This window comes from Hyla sarda, chromosome 1 (genome assembly GCF_029499605.1).
Source record: "Hyla sarda isolate aHylSar1 chromosome 1, aHylSar1.hap1, whole genome shotgun sequence".
NCBI classification, from domain to species: domain Eukaryota; kingdom Metazoa; phylum Chordata; class Amphibia; order Anura; family Hylidae; genus Hyla; species Hyla sarda.
Window position 1 is genome coordinate 469,489,425 of NC_079189.1, and position 20,174 is coordinate 469,509,598.

Here is a 20,174-nt window from a genome sequence, read left to right on the forward strand (position 1 = left end):
GGAATCGCAAGGGCCCCCCTCCTGCTCACATCTACCATTTTTGTATTTTATCAAATTTTTTCATTAACTTCATACAATTTTTACTCTATGGTCTAATCTCTTTTTTGCTCACCTCTATTATCTGATTCCCACCTCTTCCCATTTCCCCTCCCCTCTCCCTCCTCCTCTTCGCACCCCCTCCCCCCTCTCACTAGATCACTTGAGGACTGTTACCTTATTTTTCACACTTCATGTTTTTGGCCAAGCACCTTGGGTATTAGGTGCTATTCAGTTAACCTTGGTTATCTTATTTTCTACCTAGTCAAGCTGCACAATCCCCCTGTTACACTAAAAAAAGGAAATGAAAGCTTTAAAAAAAGAAGGGCTTCTAGCGCATAAAGCCCTGTGCCCCCCCAAAAAAATGTTTACCTAATCAGTGCTGTGCACACTGATTAGTGCTTGGTAGTGGCAGGGGGTGCAGAAGTCAGTGGGGGGTCATGCCACTCAGCCCAGAAGAGTGGCTGGTGGCACGTACACAGACCCCCACACAAAAAAACTGAAAGATAGAATTTAATAAAGCTGAAACCCCCAAAAAAGCACCTGCCTGAACCCCCAAAAAACACTGATCAGTGATAAATCACTGACAGTGGTGGGGAAGGTCGCACACATACAGGTACGGTCCATCCACACAGCACTAGCCTGCTGCTGGTCGCATGAACTGCCTAACTGGTGCAAAATAAAATAAAAAAGTCGCTTATGATCCCCAAAAATGCACCCGCACAACCTACTACGGAACTGATCAGCGGTGGGTGGGCGATTAGCTAACGATGGCCGGCCACTCTTTTATACAGAAGAGGGTCGGCCACACAGTTAGCAAAAAAAGAAAAGGTCTGCACCCAAAAGAAATGCTGGGGCCAGACCCCTTGGTCCTTAACATGTTAAGAAAAGCACTGTCTATGTGTTTTATAATTCAAAATATGTAAAAACAAATATCAGTCTCCTGAAGGACCCCATTCACTTAAAACAGGGATGTCATGTTCAGTTCTCAAGATATGTTATGATGGTAAGAATACTGCTGTATCCAATGTGGCAGAGTTTGCTTTATTTGAGCTTCCAGCAAAAATATGAATGGAGCATAAGTCATGTTTTCCATCACTATCCTATCAGATCAGTCTCCAAATTGCAGCCATATTTTTTAACCCTTGAGGGGTTAAAGACAATATAATGACGCTCCTGAAATATCTATTTTAATAAAATCCTTTCAGTTGCTTATGTCTTACAGTGCCTTGTTGGCATATGCGTTATAACATCATCATGTCATCATGATGTCATAAACACATGTTCCCCTAAGACAGTGTGTAAGGCTGTAGAATGTATCAGTTCTATCATTTTCTCAGTTAGAGAAGTTATTGACAGGACTAAGCGACCAGTAACTACTGGAAGCAAATTCATAAAGACTTTTTGGTTTTGACCAAAAAATAAAATGATGTGGAGCGTAGTATTTGGTACATGGCTCCTGATAGCACAGTCCCTTGGATGCATACCCTGCAATAAAAGGGGTTTGGAGGCTCTTGAGAAATTGAAGATCTTTATTCAGGACCAGGTTCTGGTAGAAGAAACCGCCGCCTATGTGACTATCAAAAATTTTGCAAACGCTGCCAAAAGGCAAATTGAACAATACTTGGAGGATGTGGGGACTCTGGGTAATTCTTTTAATTTTACTATTATGATTTCTGTGAAAATTCAAAAAGGATGCATTATTAATAATGATTGTTCTGTATTTATATTCCAGATGAGTATGCCCTATCCGAAATAGGGTCCGAATATAAAATATCAGTCAATATCATCGTGGACTTGGACTCTACAGGTAATGGCTGAATTTTCAATGTAGATGAATAGAAATGAAATGGCTTTAGTTTGGGAGCAGAGGCTGATATATCTGTCACTTCTATTTATTCCAGGTGTGAATCTTCTCAATGACCTTGAACACCAGTTCAAAAGACTCAAGGAGAAGATTGAGAATATTGTGCAGGAGGCAGAGAAACGTAAGTCTATACAGAACCAGTCTTGGGATGACATGGATAGCCTTCCCCTGTATGTTACAACTGATAAAGGGTTTCCCTCCCCCACAGATTTCCCCAAAATGTATATTAATGCATTTACAGATGTATCAGAGCTCAATTTGTCATTTACTTGCCACTTTTGTGAACCATGATAACTTATTTGGCTCTTATATATCAAAACTAACAAAAAGACCTGTACTTGTTTTTCCTGGCAACCACTCACAGCTGAGCATTAGAATGTTGACAGCTGAACAAAGAATGGTTGCCATGGCAGCGAGGTCAGTATTTTAGTTTTGGTAGTTTAGATATGTAAGTGATATTGATGTAATACAATGGCTCAGATTTACTAATATAATTTGTTTTCCTATTTGGCATACCCATTACAAATTGTGCTTCATATATGTGTGATTCACCTTCTCACATATCATTACCAGAAACATGAAATAAAGAAATTAAGAAAACACAACAATCCTCCTGTGTCATTGGGCTGCTTGAGGCTGTGTTCACACGTTCAGGTTTTTAATGATTAAAATCAAAGCCAAAAACAGCTCATATATGAAGGACACGTACAGAGGAGACAATTTATCTTCTCCTCTTTTAAGATCCATTCCTGGCTTGTGGAATGTGGATGGCTATGTGGGAATATCGCCTTATAGGCCAAAATACTGTGCGGTAACACAGCCATAGAGTTGATATCAAGGCTGGTGCAAGGATTTTTGCCACCCTAGGCAAAGCCTCATTACGTCCCCCCCCCCCCCCCTAAAAATAAAAATAAAAAAAAAACACTTTGGTCTAAAGAAATATATTTTGGCCGGTGTGTAAGCATGGCCTTAGTAGGTTGTGTTCCCACATTTGTTTGTGAACGATATCACCACACAATGAATAACACCGCACTGTTAACACTGTGATGCTGGGGGGAGCCTGGGGTGTCAGTGCATGTGGGGTGCACATAGAAGATGCTGGGTAGCCTGCCTGATTGAATAGTATGGGTGTCACTAATAGATTGTAAGGCAGCATGGTGCACTACACATTATCATGTAACTGCCACCCTGTGTATGCCTTATCTGTGTGCAAATATGATACTAGGCAAGTACCCCCCTCATGAATAGTAGGCGTGTGAGTGGTTGTTCATCAGTATTTTACACCTGTGCGACCTCCCCTTATATAGCATTGTGGCTGACCTGCATCATTGTGGGAATAGGTGCCTAACCAGCCCTTGTACCAGTAACCAGTAAGTGTGGTGTTTTTTCTGTAATTTTTTTGAGTGATTTTTGTCCAAAACATATTCACACCCTTTCCCCCTTCCTAACATGTGCCGGGTGCCTCAATCTCCCACGCAACCTCTGAGGCAGTCTAAACAGGACACATAAAAGACGTCCCTAGCATGCATCATCTGTAGAGTTGCCATCTTTATCTTGCAAAAAAATACCAGCCATACTAATTTCCATATTTGATGATATATGTGTGACATCAAAGGAAGAAATACATATGTGGGGGGAAATTTTGTCCTCTTCTGACTTTTATAATTTTTTTATTTGTTTGTATACGGTGCTGTATAAGGGCTCATTTTTGCACCGTGATCAGCAGTTTTAAACTGTGCCATTTTTCATGCGACTTTTTGATCTCTTTTTATTACATATGGGAGTTGCAGATAGTTTCCAGCATGCCCTCACACAGCTCTGTAGCTACCCAAAACTAAAACTACAACTCCCAGCATGTTGCACTATATAGTAAAATAGTATAGGTTGCAGTGCAACATATTGAGAATTGTAGCTTTGAGTGAGCTACAGAGCCATAGGTTGTGTCAAAGAATGTTGGAAGTTGCTAATTACAATGCCCAGCATGCCTTGACGCAGCCTAAAGCATCTGGTATCTTTGTCTTAGAAACTGCCACCTCACCCACTTTCCTTGACTCAAAATGTGCCAGAATGGTTCACAGAGTAGAGAGGTGCAAACTCCTCCACCATTCTCTATGTTGGGGCCTTGTGAGGTCACGGCATTGCACATCTGTTGAATTTGTGGAGGGGAGGAAGTTGACAGCGGGGCTAAAAGTAAACTAAAATCCAAACAAAATTTTTGCTCACCACAGATAAGGTTCACTAGAGACACATCAGGGGGTAGGCTGGGAAGGCACGGAACCATGCAGAGGAGCCGGTACTCATAAGGAGCTTGTCCAGGAACAAAAAAATTGTGGAATATCAGCTCCCCTAAAAATTCAAACTTTCATGATATCCATTAAAAATCTTGTGCTCAAAAACAAACATTTAAAAGCTAAATGAAACACTGACGCGTTTCGGTTTGTTAGAAAGTCTCACTACAGCAATAGTGTCTGCTAAAGGACAGAAATAAAGTTGAAAATGGAGGCCATTGGCATTGAGAGGGGGAGGGGAAATATCTGAGTGCTCTGCATACTGTAGATGAGTGTGCCTCGGCAGAGGAAAAACAAAAAAAAACCTGCTTCCTGAGCGCAGCACCCTTATTCAATGTGCGCTCTAGGCTGGAGTCTACATTGCCCATAGGTGGCATCGGCCTTGGTTTACATATGTATATAGCTATAATATATAGTGTGTTTTACTAATATTCTGTTTTGTTATTTGTCATTTACATTTTTTTTTTTTATGTTCCATTTTTAGGGAGATGCCCTAACAAGAAAGGTGAGTTCTTATAGATATTTTTCTATGAAAACATTCTATATTTATTTTACAAGTGAGTTACACAGTAACAACTCATAGTAACTCACCATTTCTGGGACTGAGAATTACTAGTCACCTCAGTCGCTATTGGCAATTTAGACTGTTGTTTATAATTTTTTTTACTATTATAGTTTTTTCAGTTTAAGTATATGACAATGAAATATTAATATTCCTTTTTTATGTTATTTTTCAGATTTTGACAACTGTGGTAAGTAGATTTTATATTTCTTATATAAATATTATCAAATAATTTTATAGGACCATGTTCACATGAACATTAACCATGTGGGTTTTTAAAGTAAAACAAGCACAATGATTTCAACATCAAAACCATGTCCTATCACTAAAAAAATCCCTGCTGCCATTGATCTCAATGAGGGATGTTTCACAATGAAGAAAAAAAGAAGTGACATGTGGCCATCCAGTCCCGAACTTATGCACACATTAGAATCAATAGCAACTTCAGGACAGGAACCCTCCCCGATCTGACCAAAGTTTGAAGAAAGCTATGGTACAGTAATGTATATAACCCCTTAACGATGAGCGCCCTAAATGTACATCCTGGTGCGGTGGTACTTAACGCACCAGGACGTACATTTACAACCTAAGCATAACCGCGAGCATCGGAGCGATGCCCGGATCATGCGCGGCAAGTCCCGGCTGCTGATCGCAGCCAGGGACCCGCCCGTAATGGTGGACATCCGCGATCCCACGGATGTCTGCCATTAACTCCTCAGATGCAGTGAACAATACAGATCACGGTATCTGCAGCATAGCGGTCACTAAAATGGATGATCGGATCGCCCACAGCGCTGCCGCGGCGATCCAATCATCCAGCAGGGCAGACGGAGGTCCCCTCACCTGGCTCTGCTGCCTTCCCGGCATCTTCTGCTCTGATCTGCCTTCCCGCAGACCAGAGCAGATAACCGATAATGCTGATCAGTGCTGTGTCCTATACATAGCACTGAACAGTATTAGCAATTGAGTGATTTCTATAAATAGTCCCCTATGGAGACTATTAAAGTGTAAAAATAAAAGTAAAAAAAGTAAAAAAATTAAGTAAAAAAAATGTGAAAAACCCCCTCCCCCAATAAAAATGTAACTTGTCCCATTTTCCCTATTTCATCCCCAAAAAGTGTTTAAAAATATTTTAAATACATATTTGGTATCGCCGCATGCGTAAATATCTGAACTATTAAAATAAAATGTTAATGATACCGTACGGTGAACGGCGTGAACGGAAAAATAAAAAAAAATTCTAAATAGATGCTTTTTTATTCCCCCAAAAATTTATAAAAAATGGATTAAAAGTTCTATATAAGCAAATATAGTATCAATAAAAAGTAAAGATCACGGTGCAAAAAAGGAGCCCTCATACCGCCGCTTATACGGAAAAATGAAAAAGTTATAGGTCTTCAAAATATGGGGATTTTAAACATACTAATTTGGTTAAAAAGTTTGCAATTTTTTTTAAGCGCAACAGTAATAGAAAAGTATGTTATCATGGGTATCATTTTAATCGTATTGACCCAAAAATAAAGAACACATGACATTTTTACCGTAAATTGTACGGAGTGAAAACAAAACCTTTCAAAATTAGCAAATTTGCCCCTTTCAAAATTAGCAAATTTGCCCATAGCAAATTTGCCCATGTTAACATACCCTAACATTGTAAGTTTTTTAAACAACTGCCTTTCCTCAGGTTTATTGGTCCAAACATTGACCAACTGCAGGACCTGTGAAAAGGAGAAGACGATTTGCGCTGGAGGATCTCCTGGAAATCAAGGTAAGGTTAATAGTAAAGTAAAATAATTGTAAGTTTCATAGTAAAACTCATAATAGTGGCAAGAATGACTACGATCGCATCATCATCAACCTTATTATTCCATAAGTCACTGCTGTGCATGTACATAAGATTTGTATTAAAAGTTCACAGTGGTATCAGAATATGACTATTATACAGGAATACGCAGCTCTACATATCTGCTATACTCCTCTCTGTGAAAAAATAATCTAAAACCAGTAAATAGGAGCTGCTGTTGACTGGCTTCCAATATTTATTTATAACAGAGGGCATCAGAAAAGGAACATGAGGAAAGTGAGAATAAACAGGCAGCTGTTTTGTTGGGGCACACTTGGGTTGTCTCTATCTTTAGTGCTGGCTACTTGGATGGTGTTATTTTAGACTACTGGCTGATACTTTATGGAGGTCACTATGGTCAGCAGTCTATGGGGACATTTGTGCACAGTATAGAGGGTGCTATGTAGAGGACACTATATATTGAGGACATGTTTGGGAGAATATAAGCTTTGTTATTGGACAGGGGACATTAGCTTAGGTAGTGGGCTAATATGACATGTTATAGTTTTAGTATTGGAGGGCAGCTACAGACAAATAGTCACTTGTGACACCAGGGTAGCGTTAACCACCATGCTCCAAGGTACAACAGTTCTCCTGGGCCAAGCACTGGAGAATAACAACATCAGATGCAGGGTTATGGAAAACTTACAATGCAAATTGAAAGAGGGGAGAGGCAGAGGAACTATTAGACTTTAGACTTGAGACCACCCGCGCTGACTTGAGACTCACTGCAGTGCTTCCCGCCAGGCTTTGACTTTAGACTTTTGGATCAAGAGTTGCCTGGGGCTTTCTATATCCTGCTATTGTAGACTTTTAGACTGGACCTGTGTGGAGGGGTACTTGCTGTCACGATTCGGCAGGCAGGAGGTGGATCCTCTGTGTCAGAGAGGGTTTGGCGTGGACCGTGTCGGTGGACCGGTTCTAAGTAGCTACTGGTTTTCACCAGAGCCCGCCGCAAAGCGGGATGGTCTTGCAGCGGCGGTAGCAACCAGGTCGTATCCACCGGCAACGGCTCAACCTCTCTGACTGCTGAGATAGGCATGGTACAAGGGATAAGGCAAGAGCAAGGTCGGACGTAGCAGAAGGTCAGGGCAGGCAGCAAGGATCGTAGTCAGGGGCAACGGCAGGAGGTCTGGAACACAGGCTAGGAACACACAAGGGAATGCTTTCACTGGCACAAGGGCAACAAGATCCGGCGAGGGAGTGCAGGGGAAGTGAGGTATAAGTAGGGAGTGCACAGGTGGAAACTAATCAAGCTAATTGGGAAGATTGGGCCAGGCACCATCATTGGTGCACTGGCCCTTTAAATCTCAGAGAGCTGGCGCGCGCGCGCCCTAGAGAGCGGAGCCGCGCGCGCCAGAGCATGACAGCCGGGGACCGGGACAGGTAAGTGACTTGGGACGCGATTCGCGAGCAGGCGCGTCCCGCTGTGCGAATTGCATCCCCGACGGCCATGTCAGTGCAGCGCTCCCGGTCAGCGGGACTGACCGGGGCGCTGCAGGAAGAGAGACGCCGTGAGCGCTCCGGGGAGGAGCGGGGACCCGGAGCGCTCGGCGTAACAGTACCCCCCCCCCCCTTTGGGTCTCCCCCTCTTCTTGGAGCCTGAGAACCTGAGGATAAGACTTTTGTCCAGGATGTTGTCCTCAGGTTCCCAAGATCTCTCCTCTGAGCACACAACTACAAAGGGTCCAAGATAACGTGGTCCGAGATTAAAACTGGGGACACGGAAGCGGATATACTTGGTGGAGAGCCACACAAAAACAGGAGGAGTTCTTCTTTTTTCTTCGGCAAGCTTCTTTACCCGGGATGAGGCTAGTATGAGGGACTTTAGAGTCTTTTTCCAGATGGTGGCGAAGCCCCGGGAAACCACATCAACAGCGGGCACACAAGAAGGCGTGGGGGTGGGGAGGGAGGGAAGAGGGTCAAGCTTGGCACGGGGCAGAGTGTTAACAGGACGGGGGCTGTGAGGAGGAGACACAGCATAGTCCAGATAGGCCTTGGGGAGACCAGGTAAAGGAGGAGACACAAAGGTTTGACTGACGGGACTGGGAGCAGACGTGAGGCATTTTCTGTGGCAAGAAGCACCCCCGCTCAAGATCTCCCCGGTGGTCCAGACAAGGGTAGAGGAGTGGCGTTGGAACCATGGCAGACTGAGGAGGACTTCAGAGGAGCATTTGGGCAAAACAAAAAGTTCAATTTTTCCGAGATACAGTTCCATGCTCAATCGCACAGTGCAGTATAGAAGTAAATCTTCTTTCTTTCTGCGGCGAGTCCTCTCTTCAGGGGTCAGGCGAGACCGATCCACTTGCATAGCCTCCTCTGCGGGAGGCACAGGGGTGGATTGCAAAGGATACTGTGAGAGAGGTGCTCCGAGCGATGTGGCACATGGCAGGGCCTTCCCAGGCAGGAGACCACGGCAGAGTCTAGAGTCCCCATCAAATTTGTCCGGCAGGGACAAGCAGGGGTTGGGAGCGGCCGGTCGCTGCGGAGGAGCTGCAGGAGCCGGCGGAGGAGATGGTTGTTGCTGTTGCAGCTGCTGTGTCTGTGACTGAAGTAGCTGTATCTGCGGCAGCAGCTGCTGTATCTGTGACTGAAGTTGCTGTGTCACGGTGGTCAAGTATGACAGCTGGTGATTTCGTTGGGTGATCATTAGGGATTGCTGGGCGATCACCGTGGAAATGTCGGCAAGACTTGACAGCGGCACCTCAGCGGAATCCATGGCCGGATCTACTGTCACGATTCGGCAGGCAGGAGGTGGATCCTCTGTGTCAGAGAGGGTTTGGCGTGGACCGTGTCGGTGGATCGGTTCTAAGTAGCTACTGGTCTTCACCAGAGCCCGCCGCAAAGCGGGATGGTCTTGCAGCGGCGGTAGCAACCAGGTCGTATCCACCGGCAACGGCTCAACCTCTCTGACTGCTGAGATAGGCATGGTACAAGGGATAAGGCAAGAGCAAGGTCGGACGTAGCAGAAGGTCAGGGCAGGCAGCAAGGATCGTAGTCAGGGGCAACGGCAGGAGGTCTGGAACACAGGCTAGGAACACACAAGGGAACGCTTTCACTGGCACAAGGGCAACAAGATCCGGCGAGGGAGTGCAGGGGAAGTGAGGTATAAGTAGGGAGTGCACAGGTGGAAACTAATCAAGCTAATTGGGAAGATTGGGCCAGGCACCATAATTGGTGCACTGGCCCTTTAAATCTCAGAGAGCTGGCGCGCGCGCGCCCTAGAGAGCGGAGCCGCGCGCGCCAGAGCATGACAGCCGGGGACCGGGACAGGTAAGTGACTTGGGACGCGATTCGCGAGCGGGCGCGTCCCGCTGTGCGAATCGCATCCCCGACGGCCATGTCAGTGCAGCGCTCCCGGTCAGCGGGACTGACCGGGGCGCTGCAGGAAGAGAGACGCCGTGAGCGCTCCGGGGAGGAGCGGGGACCCGGAGCGCTCGGCGTAACACTTGCAGATGGTTGAAGGGTTTTGACTTTTCCACAGGAACTCTTCAGGTTACTACAGACTCCTCCCCACTACTCTCCACACTGCTTCTTCAGTTCTTCTCCTCAACAGAATATCTCCTCCCCCCTACACTACTTAAAGCACAGGCTTGGGGGCATCCCATCGGGCATAAGGATCACATGGTTTTCTTTGCATGAGGAATGTTAGACATTTATTAAATGCAACATAATAAATACATTGGAAAACAAGATATGGCAAATTAGAGCACAATACTGCACCCTGAGCAGTGGGGGCAAGCAAAGGCACCTGAGGCAGCATTTACCTGACAGGGCCATGTCTTGTACTAGAGCACCACACTTACACTATGTAAAATAAATCACAGGGCCTGGACATTGTGTATATCCTCCTTCTTTAGAAATGACAATATTGTGTCTGGATGATGTAATTTTTATATTATGTTTCCCTCTCTTCACAGAATTCTTTGACAAGTGCACCTGCATATGCACCACCCAGAAAAAATGTTTCGGTAAATATCCACTTATATTTAGGAAGTAGAAAACATAGAACATAAAATCCAGTACATTTTTGTACAATATTAAAAGGCTACATTGTAAAATGACAAGGAAAAAATGGCAGTATAATGGGTAGCTGCAAATTTATACAAAGCTTCAGTTTTTTTAACCCCTTAATGACCAATGACGTTTATACATACCGGGCGGCCCTCAGCTGACTCCTGTAGCTGAGGGCCACCAATAATAGCCAACATGCCGCGGGTGGCTATTAACCCTTTAGATCTAAAGGATTCACTACTAAGGTAACCGGAGGGCTTACCTTTCTTTCCTTGTGATCCATGGCTCTGTGATTGATACAGCCCGGCTCTATAAATCAAGTGCAGAGCACACAGTTCAATGCAGTTTTATGGAACTACATTGACTTGTATGAGGAATTTAATGATTCCTCCTAAAAGTCCCCTAAGTGACCAATAAAGTGAAAAAAAAATTATAAATGTTTAACCCACACATTAACCATTACATTTACCATTTCATAGAGCCCAGTAAAAAAAAAAAGAAAAAAAAAAAAAAAAGAAAAAAGTCATAGTGGTCAGAAAATGGCAATTCAATTTTTATTTTATTTTTTCAAAAAAGTTTAGAATTTTTTTAATCAGTAAAACATAATGCAAACAATATAATTTGGGTATTGTTCTAATTGTGCCAACCTAAAGTATCAATATTACATGTTAGTTTGACCATACGATGAATGAAGTCTATGCACTTTCATAGATTTGTATAGAGGGGGCGGGGCATGATGTCACAAGAGGGTGTGACATCACTGTCGCACATTCCGTAAGAAAGAATTTAGGTGCTAAACCTGACAAAAAGAGCCAGAATCATGTTAGTAAAAGAGGGCCAATATGTTTGGTTTTTGTAAAAATGTCAGGAACACACCCCTTTTCTGTGACCATGTCCCTTTCGGGTGTTCTCAGTAAAATGGAGACTTAGTCAAGTTTTCTCAATTCTGGAGCAAAATCTGGTGCAAAATCTGGTGCAAAATCTGGTGCAAAATCTGGTGCAGACAGAATTTCTGGTTCAAAGGGCACAACCTGACAAAACATGTCGGGTTTGCAAAAAAAAATTAGAGCCAATGTGTGAACATCTCCATAAAGGAGTAATCTGGGTTCAGAAAGTTATACAGATTTTTAATTTACCTCTATTTAAACATCTTAATCCCTCCAGTACTTATCAGCTGCTGTATACTACACAGGAAGTTGTATTGTTCTTTTCTGTCTGACCAGAGTGCTCTCTGCTGACACCTCTGTCCATGTCAGGAACTGTCCAGAGCAGGAACAAATCCCCATAGCAAACATCTCCTCTGGACAGTTCCTGACATAGACAGAGGTGTCAGCAGAGAGCACTGTGGTCAAACAGAATAATTTTTTTTTTTAACTAGAAGGAACTTTGTAGTATACAGCAGCTGATAAGTACTGGAAGGCTTAAGATTTTTAAATAGAAGGAGGTTAAAAATCTATTTAACTGGCACCAGTTCATTTAAAAAAACATTTTTTTACACCGGAGTACCCCTTCAATATTCAGTACCCTGCTAATAGAAAATCTTGCTGAACCAGAAGGACATTTACTTTACTATACCTCTCCAATGGTGCCATAAGCAGAATAGAAGCCTCATTCATGGCGGCCTGTGTTTTGTCCATGTGACAGAGGGGTGATACCCATCACCCCTTTCTCAGGAGATTGATTCTAAGGAAAAATTCTACAGAGACTTTAATACTCGGATCACACTTTACTTTTTTTTTTTTTATCAGATTTAAAGTCCGGAGATGAATGCACTCCGTGCAAAGATATGACATCACGTCTTGCAGAGGTTATAGACTGTGGAGGTAAGTAGATAGTATAAAATAAACCAGTCACTAGCATATACAATGTAAAGGCATCTCTCTGTAATGCCAGACAGATGTAGTCCCATGTAAGGAACCCCAGCACATTCATACGCTATGATAGTATATATATATATATATATATATATATATATATATATATATATGAAAGTGCAGAGACAGACTAGCTACAAAATTATGACTATAATATTTCATGTCACTTTTTAGAGAGAAATATTGCAGTTACAGAAGATCACGATGTTCTCCTTGCCTGTAACTTAGAATGGTATCCGAGGCTTGAGGACGGATATAAAAACATTTTCAGTAAGGTAAAAACCATTAAAATTGTCAATAATATAGGTGTAAAGTAGAAAATGATTGTCATAAAAGGAGATATGTCATACAAAAAAAGGGGATAGGGTTTGGATCGCAGGGGGTCCCCACAACCTCCTGTACGGAGCCATGGCTCTCCCCTGGAACGGCGCATCAGGACCTCTGCCCGAAGCGGAGGCGCCATGCCCCCTCCACATATCTCTATGAGAGAGCTGTTCGGCTATCTTCCGTTCTCCCATAGAGATATATGGAGGGGGCGTGGCAGACCCTGCTTTGGGCGTATAAATCTATAGTTTATAAGCCATTGAGACATATCTGAAACACTCTTATTATCTCTCCAGACTTCTCATCCTGTACAAAGGGTAACTGAGGATCCTTATATTGAGCTGAAAGAAATTCAGAAATATGAAGCTGGCCAATACATATGTACCACCATTCTTAATTCTGGTGTGCCAATCGCTAAATATACTTATAACGTGAAAGGTAAGAGCCCATTATTACAGACAATTTACTGGATTTTGGATTTAGTTCTGTTATACATGACTATAATATTATTTATAGTGTTACAGTTATTTAAGAAAATACCCATCTCTAGATATAGTCAGTAGAAGTGTATGGTAGCGGCCTTCACTCCCCAGTTTACTTCTCGCTCCCACTTGTTGTAGGAGACAGGCCCCAGAGAATTAGGATCTCATACAATGAGATGAATTGAGGGGTGAAGCAGGGAGTGAAGAGCACTACCATGGGCTATATTTAGAGGTTGGTAAATTAAAAGGGGTATTCCAGGCCAAAACTTTTTTTTATATATATATATATCAACTGGCTCCGGAAAGTTAAACAGATTTGTAAATTACTTCTATCAAAAAATCTTAATCCTTCCAATAGTTATTAGCTTCTGAAGTTGAGTTGTTGTTTTCTGTCTAACTGTTCTCTGATGACTCATGTCCCGGGAGCTGTGCAGTTCCTATGGGGATATTCTCCCATCATGCACAGCTCCCGGGATGTGACATCATCATTGAGCAGTTAGACAGAAATCTTCAGAAGCTAATAACTATTGGAAGGATTAAGATTTTTTAATAGAAGTAATTTACAAATCTGTTTAACTTTCCGGAGCCAGTTGATATATATATATAAAAAAGTTTTTGCCTGGAATACCCCTTTAATAGTAAAACGGATTAAGGTTAAATGATGGCTGTTCTTTAATTATAAATTAAACTGGGTTCACACTGTATCATATTCGGTGTGTATTTTATTCTCTGAGCGGAGATTCCATCTCTAGCTGGAGCTGATAATGAAGCTTGGCAATTATAGACACGGGCATAGCTATAAGGGGTGCAAAGGTAGAAGTCGCACCGGGGCCCTGATGCCTAAGGGGGCCCCAAAGCACATATGCCCCATAAGAGACCAGTAGTATAATTGACACATGGGGCCCTGTTGCAGATTTTGCACGGGGGCCCAGAAGCTACAGGTTACGCCTGTAGAAGTGTATTGGGCTTTCATTTGAGGCAGAAATTTTATCGTGTGAATAGACCTTAAGACCTGTATATTTGTATTCAACCTGCAGCTCTATGTTTCATATGGTATGAAAAGCCTTTATGACCAATATTGTTATGTTATACTTTATTCTGATTGTTTGTACTATTAAGACAATTTCTTTAATATTTAGTTGGCAGCGGATTAGGAGCAGTGACTGAAATAGACAAGCCTGTGCCAACACTTCCCGCAGAGACAGAAATGTCAACCTCCGCGCCACTAGCTGAGGATCCCACACTTAAGTTACCCGACATTGCAGCATATGTAGCTGGTGCCATCACCTTATCACTGTTCGCTGGCCTAGGGTTTGTAACACTTAGTAGTATTTACATTGCCATATAACAAAGGGATCAGTTATTCTAACTAACAGACATCCTCAGCTATACAGTACAATAAATCCATTTAATGATGTCTGCTCACACTCCACCCATTCTCAAGGTGGTGGAATTTACATGTAGGTATCAAATAATGTAATAATATCTTTATTTTTTCTTTCAGTATCTTCATGTACTTAAGAAAATCAAAAAAGGCTAAGGATATCTCGCCAGTGTAAAGGCTTTAAGATCATGTGGCCACACAAAAAAAAAAAAAGAAGAAAAAAAAAGATGAAAAAACAAAAACAAAGAAAAAAAAAGAAAAAACCACAAAAAACTTAAAAAAATAAAGGTTTCCTTCCCCCGAAGAAACCTTGTCTGTAGCATTTATTTGATTTACACTGATATCTGCATGTATCTAAAACAGCCGACAATGAATTAGAACTACTAGGGGCAGCTGCCCTGGGCACTGTCATTCCTGGTGACCCAAAGCAGCTAGCTGGGAGGAAGCGCATGCAGGGACGTCTCTCACGTCCCGTGCGGGCGCCTATAGCAACAGTACAGCGGAGCGGAGTAGTGAGGAGGACGCTCGGGTATGGTAAGTGACCAGCGGTCATCTTCAGTGTTCTGAGAACCGCTCCCGGGAGCCATACATTGTACATGTCTGAAGGCTGTATGTCTGTGGGGGAACATAGTGCACCTAATGTGGGGAACTACTGTATGCTGCAACTAATCTGGGGAATTATACTGCACTTCATGTGTGGGAACTACACTGCACCTAATGTGGGGGAACTTCTGTATACTGCACCTAATGTGGGGGAACTACTGTATACTGCACCTAATGTGGGGGAACTACTGTATACTGCACCTAATGTGGGGGACTATACTGCACCTATTGTGGAGAGCTATACTGCACCTAATGTGAGGTCTACTGTATACTGCACCTAATGTGGGAGACTATACTGCACCTGATGTGGGGGACTATACTGCACCTAATGTGGGGGAACTACTTTAACTGCACCTAATGTGGGGAAACTACTGTATACTGCACCTAATGTGGGGAAACTACTGTATACTGCACCTCATGTGGTGGAACTACTGTATACTGCACTTATTGTGGAGAAACTACTGTATACTGCACCTAATGTGGGGGAACTACTGTATATTGCACCTAATGTGGGGGAACTACTGTATACTGCACCTAATGTGGGGGAACTACTGTATACTGCACCTAATGTGGGGAAACTATTGTATACTGCACCTAATGTGGTGGGACTACTGTGTACTGCACCTAATGTGGGGAACTACTGTATACTGCACCTAATGTGGGGAACTACTGTATACTGCATCTAATGTGGGGGGACTACTGTATACTGCACCTAATGTGGGGGACTACTGTATACTGCACCAAATGTGGGGGGAATACTGTATACTGCACCTAATGTGGGGGGACTACTGTACACTGCACCTAATGTGGGGGACTACTGTATACTGCACCTAATGTGGGGGGACTACTGTATACTGCACCTAATGTGGGGGGACTACTGTATACTGCACCTAATGTGGGGGGACTACTGTATACTGCACCTAATAGGGGGAACTATACTGCACCTAATGTGGGGAACTATACGGCACCTAATGTGGGGGAACTATACTGCACCTAATGTGGGGGAACTATACCACACCTAATGTGGGGGAACTATACTGCACCTAATGTGGGGGAATTATACTCCACCTAATGTAGGGGAACTATACTGCACCTAATGTGGGGAAGTATACTACACCTGACGTGGATAGCTATACTGCACCTAATGTGGGGGACTACTGTATACGGTACCTAATGTGGGAGACTATACTGCACCTAATGTGTGGGAACTACACTGCACAGAATGTGGGGGAACTACTGTATACTGCACCTAATTTGGGGAACTACTGTATACTGCACCTAATGTGGGGAACTACTGTATACTGCAACTAATGTGGGGGGACTACTGTATACTGCACCTAATGTGGGGACTACCGTATACTGCACCTAATGTGGGGAGACTACTGTATACTGCACCTAATGTGGAGAACTACTGTATACTGCACCTAATGTGGGGGGACTACTGTATACTGCACCTAATGTGGGGGGACTACTGTATACTGCACCTAATGTGGGGAACTACTGTATACTGCACCTAATGTGGGGGGACTACTGTATACTGCACCTAATGTGGGGGAACTACTGTATACTGCACCTAATGTGGGGAACTACTGTATACTGCACCTAATGTGGGTAACTACTGTATACTGCACCTAATGTGGGGGAACTACTGTATACTGCAACAAATGTGGGGGAACTACTGTATACTGCACCTTATGTGGGGACTATTGTATACTGCACCTAATGTGTGGGGACTACTGAATACTGCACCTAATATGAGGGAACTATACTGCACCTAATGGGGGGAACTGTACTGCACCTAATGTGGGGAACTATACTGCACCTAATGTGGGGGAACTATACTGCCAACCTAATGTGGTGGACTATACTCTTTACCTAATGAGGGGGGAACTATACAAAAATATTACATTTTATTATTCTGATCCCTATAACTCTTATTTTTTTGTATATAGGGATGTATGAGGGTCATTTTTTGCGCTGTGATTTGTAGTTTTTATCGGTACCATTTTTGTTTTGATCAGACTTTTCAATAGCTTTTTAGAATTTTTTTTTTTATAGTATTTGAAGTGACCAAAAATATTCAAATCTGGTTAGTGCACTGCTACGACTTTTGGGGCCCAACTTTTGATTTTGCCTAGGGCCACTCTAAGCCTAAAACTGGCCCTGAGTGTATGTCTGTAGTGTGTGTCTGTAAGTATATGGCTGGGTTCACACTACGTTTTGTCCCATACGGGAGCGCATACGGCAGGGGGGAGCTAAAACCTCGCGCTCCCGTATGTCACCGTATGCGCTCCCGTATGTCATTCATTTCAATGAGCCGACCGGAGTGAAACGTTCGGTCCGGTCGGCTCATTTTTGCGCCGTATGCGCTTTTACAACCGGACCTAAAACTGTGGTCAACCACGGTTTTAGGTCCGGTTGTAAAAGCGCATACGGCGCAAAAATGAGCCGACCGGACCGAACGTTTCACTCCGGTCGGCTCATTGAAATGAATGACATACGGGAACGCATACGGTGACATACGGGAGCGCAAGCTTTTAGCTCCCCCCTGCCGTATGCGCTCCCGTATGGGACAAAACGTAGTGTGAACCCACCCTATGTCTGTTAGTGTGTGTCTGTAAGTGTATGTCTGTCAGTGTGTGTCTGTTAGTGTATGTCTGTAGTGTGTGCCTGTAAGTGTATGTCTGTAGTGTGTCTGTAAGTGTATGTCTGTAAGTGTATGTCTTTAGTGTGTGTCTGTAAGTGTATGTCTGTAAGTATGTGTCTGTAGTGTATGTCTGTAGTGTATGTCTGTAGTGTGTGTCTGTAGTGTGTGTCTGTAAGTGTATGTCTGTTAGTGTATGTCTGTAGTGTGTGTCTGTAAGTGTATGTCTGTAGTGTGTCTGTAAGTGTATGTCTGTAAGTGTATGTCTTTAGTGTGTGTCTGTAAGTGTATGTCTGTAGTGTGTCTGTAAGTATGTGTCTGTAGTGTATGTCTGTAGTGTGTGTCTGTAAGTGTATGTCTGTAGCATGTGTCTGTAAGTGTATGTCTGTAGTGTGTGTCTGTAAGTGTATGTCTGTAAGTGTATGTCTGTTAGTGTGTGTCTGTAAGTGTATCTGTCTGTAGAATGTGTCTGTAAGTGTTTCTGTCTGTATTGAGTGTCTGTAAGTGTATGTCTTTAGTGTGTCTGTAAGTGTATGTCTGTAGTGTGTGTCTGTAAGTATATGTCTGTTAGTGTGTGTCTGTAAGTGTATCTGTCTGTAGAATGTCTGTAAGTGTATCTGTCTGTAGTGTGTGTCTGTAAGTGTATGTCTGTAGTGTGTCTTAGTGTATGTCTGTAGTGTGTGTCTGTAAGTATATGTCTGTAGTGTGTGTCTGTAAGTGAATGTCTGTAGTGTGTGTCTGTAAGTGAATGTCTGTAGTGTGTGCCTGTAAGTGTATGTCTGTAGTGTGTGTCTGTAAGTGTATGTCTGTAGTGTGTGTCTGTAAGTGTATGTCTGTAGTGTGTGTCTGTAAGTGTATGTCTGTAGTGTGTGTCTGTAAGTGTATGTCTGTAGTGTGTGTCTGTAAGTGTATGTCTGTAAGAACTATAGGGAGGTAGATGATAATGGGTTTATGGTAGAGAATAATAGATTGTCCCCAACCGGAGAGCTTCTGTGAACAGTGTTAACTTTTACTGAAGATTTTCTGTACACTTCATTAACATAATAGTCTCCTAGCATAACAACAGCTTTCCTTTGGAGATTGACAATGGTTGGGACTTTAGCATTCAGAATCTTTTAGTCTATTGCGCTGTTCCACTGGATTTAGGGGAATTAGTTGCGGTCCAGTAGTCACGCTAGCATTAGCAGGAATTTAGATTTGAACTCCCGATTTTGGTTCTGCTGAGGCCGTAGGTTTTGAAGCCTAGCGTGTCTTTTGAAAGTTGCGTAGCAGACCGTCCTGTTAGTCTGGCATCCAAGAGAGCAGCAACCCAAGAGAGCGATAATTGGACGCAGCTCCCTTATATGGGCAGGGTCTGGACTAACGCTAATTGGTCCATACAGATGTCAATCCCCATTACAGAGATTCGTGGGTAACACATGACCCAAGGACCTCCTAAGGTCCTACAACATACCATAGAGGTTACTAGCATGGTCACATGACCGAAGGTCCTGCGATGCTGAACAAGGTGAATACTATACATTCCTATGAAATATAGATATAATTATTAAATATAGACATATAGTAACATTAAAGTTAGACTTTAGGAGAGGTGACTAGGGGCTTTCCCACCTGATGAACCCTTCCTGAACGTAGTTACTCTGACTTTGGGGACCTCTACACTAGGAACGGTATGCAATACGGTACCGGGACACCACAAACCCCCTTACTTAAGATAAGTCAGCCTCAACGTCAGTCCCCTAAGACAGAGGGACGAAGTGAAGGTCGGGTACAACCTATAAAGCTACTTAACATTTCTTTTATTGTGTACATACATTGGTTTGGGTAAACTCACGAACAGGATTGGTTCATGAATTTAGTAACAGGATGATATTATTCACATGATATACATCCTACCTAACATTTTTTCCTTTCTCTAGCTCACTAGACAAGTTAAATCTCACCATACATTTTTGCCATATTAGCTACCTGTTTAGTACACTGGAAGTATATTGGCTTGCCCGAGGCTTTCTACCAATAAATTTGGCTACTATTGGCTGCATACTCCTATCCCTAGAACACAACAGATAAACCTTACCTAGGTTACCTTTAATTACATGCATTAATTTCAGCTCGCAAGAGTATCTACTGGCCAGGCAGAACATCTCGCACACGTATAAGAACAGAGAATTAGTGTACATGACAGTGGCAGGAATTGGAAAAATTTGACATATTCCCAAAGCATTTACTTTAGTGTGAGATAAGTTTTCGTTT

At 43.0% G+C, this 20,174-nt stretch overlaps 1 protein-coding gene across 3 annotated transcripts; it reads left to right on the forward strand.

Moving 5' to 3' along the window:
• Positions 1 to 1,360: 1,360 nt before the first annotated feature.
• LOC130309924 (izumo sperm-egg fusion protein 1-like) lies at positions 1,361 to 14,971 on the forward strand. 3 transcript variants are annotated; one of them, XM_056552358.1, is made up of 12 exons: positions 1,361 to 1,682; positions 1,772 to 1,846; positions 1,941 to 2,024; positions 4,676 to 4,696; positions 4,929 to 4,943; positions 6,438 to 6,521; positions 10,517 to 10,567; positions 12,359 to 12,433; positions 12,659 to 12,759; positions 13,105 to 13,246; positions 14,430 to 14,601; positions 14,795 to 14,971. In XM_056552358.1, exons 1-12 carry the CDS (start codon positions 1,463 to 1,465, stop codon positions 14,847 to 14,849), a joined length of 1,095 nt encoding a protein of 364 aa, XP_056408333.1. In that variant the 5' UTR covers positions 1,361 to 1,462; the 3' UTR covers positions 14,850 to 14,971. The 3 variants fall into 3 exon arrangements, with proteins under 3 accessions (XP_056408333.1, XP_056408334.1, XP_056408335.1); XM_056552359.1 differs by lacking the exon at positions 14,430 to 14,601 and having other exon boundaries at positions 14,795 to 14,941; XM_056552360.1 differs by lacking the exons at positions 13,105 to 13,246; positions 14,430 to 14,601.
• The last annotated feature ends 5,203 nt before the right edge of the window (positions 14,972 to 20,174 follow it).